Here is a 5,142-nt window from a genome sequence, read left to right as displayed (position 1 = left end):
ATTATTTTTGGTTAAATTTGATCGGTTCCTGTGCTTTTATTTGTATACAAAGTGAATGTGGTATGTGACTCTAGTATAGGAAAAATACAACAAAACATAAAAAAGCAATATGTGTGGGCATTAGTAACACTTGATTAGCTTAGATACAGGCAGCAGTGTAATCTACATTTCATATAGCTAAATGCTTACAAATTAATATAATGTTAAAACAAAAATGGTGTTATAAATCTGTTCCATTTCACCTGTGTCACATTCGATCCAGGAGTTTATTTCTTCTTAGTGAACAGACTAAACCTCTTCTCCTTCTCCTTCTTGGTTGAGGGAACCTCTAGAGTAGTGGTAGAAGGTGGAGGTAGGCTTTGTGCCTTCAATCCTGATGGCCCTGCAACTGGTTCTTCTGTCACAGCTTGTGCTGCCTGTTCTATAGCCTGAGTCCAGTTCTGAAGTTCCTCCTGTGGTCAAAAAGACAAAACATACATCATTAATGTTGTTCACTGCATATTTCAAAGATTATATTAACTATAAGGAACTAATTAGAAGAAGCAGTCCATAGCGCACCTCATCTTTACACTGGAACAGATAGTCACTTCCATCTTCAAGTCTGGCAAATGGAACAAGGATAAAACAAGTAAGTCCTATATGTAATATATCTCACAACACTTAAATACATTTTTATTTTAAACTTAATATCAAGAGTGATGACCAAGATGCTTACTGGAGTTTGAACACCTGCTTCTTTTTCTTATAGTTAGTCAAGATCTCGCATGAAGCATTGCTGAGGTTCAGGGGTTCCTCGCCATGGTAGGTGACACTGTGACTAAAGCTCCTGGCATCCTTGTAGGCCGAGAGCTGCCCAGGTTTGAGCACAGAGTAAAGGTTGTTCCAGGACCTGAGAAAAGAGATGAGAGGGTGGACAGTTTTAAATTAAGCTCATTGGTAAAATGATGACTACTTTATGTGATTGAAAATGAAGCTTGAAGCATTATACTTAATCAAGACAACTAGATTTCTTCTGTAATTGTAAGTGGCTGCCCGTGCAAAACACGCTGCAACAATGCTAGATAGAGCATTATGGGTGGTTTCTAGGGTGACCTGGGTGATCTTGCCCAAGTCAAAGAGCCCAGTCGCTGTGATATCCTAGTCAATGTCTTGGTTCTCTAAACAGCAGCTAACCTGTTGGATGCCTTCTTATTGGGTCCCTCCATCTCATGTTTGCGGGATAGAGTTCCCTCAATCAAGACTAGTTGAACTTGTGAAGATTCAGTGGGAAGTGTAGTAGCTTTTTCTGCCTCTTTGGTAACCTGGATGGATGTGGAAGGGTCCAGCTCCACTGAGCCACTTTCCTGCATCTCTGAGAACAAAGGCACAGTGGAGTCCCCTGCTGTGCCATCAGCTCCCACGGAACTTGGTTCTATTACTCCTAAACCAGACTGAAAACCACAAAAGAACAAAGTTTGGATACAGATTCAAACAAGTATTACAGGCATTAATTTAACAAACATTTGCAGTACAAAAAGTAAAATTATATTATAGGGTTTTGTATGCTGTATTTGCATTAGGAGATGAGAACATGAAATGTGAAAGAATGTTGTTAAAGGGTTAGTTCACTCAAAAATGAAAATTAGGCCACAAATTACTCACCCTCAAGTAGGGCTGTGCGATATGGACAAAAAAAAACTATTGCGATTTCTTTGATCAATTTTGCGATTTCGATTTTAATCACGATTTTGACACACACAGACATGCTTTACAGTCATTAATGCATTCAGTGTGAATTTGAAACATATTTCCAAAAGAAAACCAATTAGAGCTTTATCAAAATGTTGTAACATGTCTCTAGAACAGACATAAGACAAAATAATCACTAAGTAAAGGTGTAACAAAATGTCTCTAGAATAGACATATGGCAGAAAAAGGGATTTTGTGCCCAGGGATTTTTTTTTGCCATGCATTGGTCATAGAGCTCTTTGTGGCATTGCCTCAGATGTTGAACTAGATTTGTTGCGCCAAGTTCACACGTACTCTGTTTGCAGTGCGTATACAGTATGTGTATGCGGTGCAGAAGCAGCACGGACTCATTTTGCTTTCGCACAGGACGCGTTTGCTGTCTGCTCCTGATCTGCGGCTGTTTACCACAAACAACATTTATCCATTATTTTGATTTCAAATCCAAACGTTGTTTCTGAAAATTCTCTTTCAGCATTGTGATTCTCTTTTATCACAGTACAGTAATACAATCTTTCATAGACATATTCACGTTTAAACTCAATAAATATAACTTTGTTTAACTACCACCACGAGTGCCATCTATTATTGCCTTGTTTATCTAAAAGTGCACTTTTCCTTGTTTTAAATCTAGCCAAAAAGCCATGTGTTGACTGTGAAACAGTAGACTTTGATTATATGCATTTATGGTGTAATTACTAAATTTCCGTGTCAATCCATGTTAATGTTTACCGCGAATAATGCGCTGTCACATTAATTCAGCGCATGCAGCACAGCAGAAATAGATTCCGTGCGGAAACGATCGTTTCGCTCCTGGACCGCACTGCCGGACTGCAATCGCATGCAGTGTGAACGCTCTGATCCGTTAACATGGGCGCCGAAAAAATACGCACCACAGACGAAGTGTGTGAACCTGGCCTTACATTTGTATGCCCGCCCAGTCTGTTCTGTTCTGTTCTCGTGCTCCATTTAGGCGCGCTGCATTCTGATTGGTTCGCATAGCATACTACGGGAGGTCCAGGGCGCGGAAAATCATGCTATAAAGCGATTTAGAAATCGTGCAAGCTCAAATCGCGATTTTATGACTATTTCAATTAATCGCACAGCCCTACCCTCAAGTCATCCTTGGAGTATATGAATTTCTTCTTTCAGACGAATCCAGTCGGAGTTATATTTAAAAATGTATTTGATCTTTCAAGCTGTTTAATGGCACTCAGCGGGTGTTGGGGGGGGACTGACAAAGGCCTCCTGTAGCGACTCGATGTGTTTTTGTAAGAAAAATATCCATATTCAAAATGTAATAATCACTTTAATGTAGCTTGCGCCAACAGTCCTACACTGAAGCAGCTCCGGGTGGATGATGTATGGAGGTCAGCTTTGCGATTGCTCAGAAGTGACGCACGCGGAAGCGCAGGGGAGAGATCAAAACAAAACACCGGTCACTTATTAGAAGTACAAAATGAGGATTTGTAAAGAAGAATGTCGGAGGATTTCGATATAAGCCAAGAGGAGACTGGTTTTCCTTTGCTTCCTTTGCTCCTGTTAACAAACGTTGGTTTTCACGAGACTCACCGTTTCATGCGCAAAGCTGACCTCATACGTCATCCGCCCGGAGCTGCTTCCGTGTAGGACTGTTGGCGCAAGCTACATTAAAATGATTATTACGTTTTGAATAAGGATATTTTTCTTACAAAAACGCATCGAGTCGCTACAGGAGCCCTTTGTTCACCCCCCGGAGCCATGTGAGACACTTTTTTTATGGATGGGCGCTTTTTATTTAACTTCTTTTGGACTGATGCATGCAACACCCGCTGGGTGCCATTAAACAGCTTGAAAGATCAAAGACCATTTTTAATATAACTCCGACTGGATTCGTCTGAAAGAAGAAAGTCATATACACCTAGGATGACTTGAGGGTGAGTAATTTGTGGGCTAATTTTCATTTTTGGGTGAACTAACCCTTTAATATAATGACAAAAATAGGGCACGATATAAAAGGATGGCGGCGCGTTCACACGCTGCGGCTTCTCTCTCCTGACAGAAAGGTGTTTTTTCGTGTTTTTTGTCTTGTGAGTCGCAGTGTTTTTGTACGTATTCGTCCCGTCTATCTGTCTCTAAGCGCGCATACAGTTGTGAGTTTCTGCTCGATGACGGCAGAACCACATTTTTAGAGTTAAACTCTGTGCACGCCGAAGAGCTGCGGGATCCGGCGTGAGAGGAAGCAGAAGAGGGGTAAGCGTGGAGGTATCCGGGCTAGGCTAGCGGTTAACCCACACAAGCCAGCTATCCCCACCATCATACTGGCTAACGTACGCTCTTTGGACAATAAACTGGACTAGATCCGACTACTACGCTCAACTCAGAGGACTGTAAGAGACTTCACGGAAAAATGTCTCAACAACAGCATTCCGGACTGCGCTATTCATCTCGATCAGCTGACATGCTATCGAGCGGACAGAGCTCGCGTCGAGGGAGGTAAGACCCGAGGCGGGCTTTGTGTTTACATCAATGATGCGTGGTGTTGTGGTCTGCAAACACTGCTCACCCCTGGTGGAGTTTATGATTATTAAGTGCCGGCCGTTCTATCTACCGAGGGAATATACAGCCATACTGCTCGTTGCTGTATACATCCCTCCCAGCTCCAACAACAGCAACAGGAGCGAGGCACTAAATGAACTGTACCAGCACATCAGTGAGCAGCAGACAGCCCACCCTGATGCTTTTCTCATCTTGGCTGGGGATTTCAACCACGCACACTTAAAGAGTTCCCAAAAATACCCCAACACATAGACTTTCCAACACGGGGAAACAACACTCTGGACTTTGTTTACACCACACAGAGAGGAGCTTACAAGGCCCTCCCCCTCCCCCACCTCGGTGCCTCAGACCACATCACTGTCATGCTAATGCCTGCATAAAGACTGCTCTTTAAAGTCACCAAACCAGTTCACAAACGGATACAAGTGTCGCCGGAAGGGTCGTCAGAGGCTCTTCAAGACTGTTTTAACACCACTGACTGGAATATGTTTAAGCAGGCTGCCACATACAATAACTCCACTGACCTCCAGGAGTACTCAGAGACTGTCACTGCCTACATCACCAAGTGTATTGATGATGTAACAGTCTCAAAGACCATCACTGTCCAGGCCAACCATAAGCTGTGGCTAACAGGGGAGGTCTATGGACTCCTGAAGACGCGGAACGCTGCCTTCAGAGCTGGAGATGAGGTGGGCCTGAAGACAGCTAGGGCCAACCTATCCCGCGGCATCAGAAAGGCAAAAAGTCAGTACTCCAGGAGGATAGCCCATCATTTCAGCGACAGCAGAGACACTCGGAGCCTGTGGCAGGGGATACAGACCATTACGAACTACAAGCCCCCACCACGCACCTGTGACAGCACCATCTCCCTGCTGAACG

At 43.3% G+C, this 5,142-nt stretch overlaps 1 protein-coding gene and 1 long non-coding RNA gene across 5 annotated transcripts in view; one reads left to right on the top strand and one right to left on the bottom strand.

Annotated features, from left to right (window-relative positions):
* The window catches only part of LOC107602260 (spectrin beta chain, erythrocytic-like), a 31,974-nt gene continuing 26,832 nt past the window's right edge, over window positions 1–5,142 (bottom strand). For all 4 annotated transcript variants that reach the window (XM_016294718.1, XM_016294720.1, XM_016294721.1 and 1 more), the window contains exons 34-37: window positions 1,174–1,430; window positions 716–889; window positions 559–601; window positions 1–452 (exon numbers count right to left, since the gene is read on the bottom strand). In XM_016294718.1, the coding sequence (XP_016150204.1) occupies window positions 267–452; window positions 559–601; window positions 716–889; window positions 1,174–1,430 (660 nt within the window). In that variant the 3' untranslated portion in view covers window positions 1–266. The remainder of the gene's footprint in view (window positions 453–558; window positions 602–715; window positions 890–1,173; window positions 1,431–5,142) is intronic.
* LOC107602263 (uncharacterized) overlaps window positions 571–5,142 on the top strand; it is a 9,306-nt gene continuing 4,734 nt past the window's right edge. Inside the window, exons 1-2 of the long non-coding RNA XR_001611015.1 lie at window positions 571–628; window positions 749–801. This is a non-coding gene — a long non-coding RNA (uncharacterized lncRNA). The remainder of the gene's footprint in view (window positions 629–748; window positions 802–5,142) is intronic.

The sequence above is a fragment of the Sinocyclocheilus grahami genome, unplaced genomic scaffold (genome assembly GCF_001515645.1).
Source record: "Sinocyclocheilus grahami isolate Dianchi unplaced genomic scaffold, SAMN03320097.WGS_v1.1 scaffold323.1, whole genome shotgun sequence".
Taxonomy (NCBI): Eukaryota; Metazoa; Chordata; class Actinopteri; order Cypriniformes; family Cyprinidae; genus Sinocyclocheilus; species Sinocyclocheilus grahami.
Note: the sequence above shows the minus strand (reverse complement) of the source record. Positions and strands in the feature narration are given on the sequence as shown.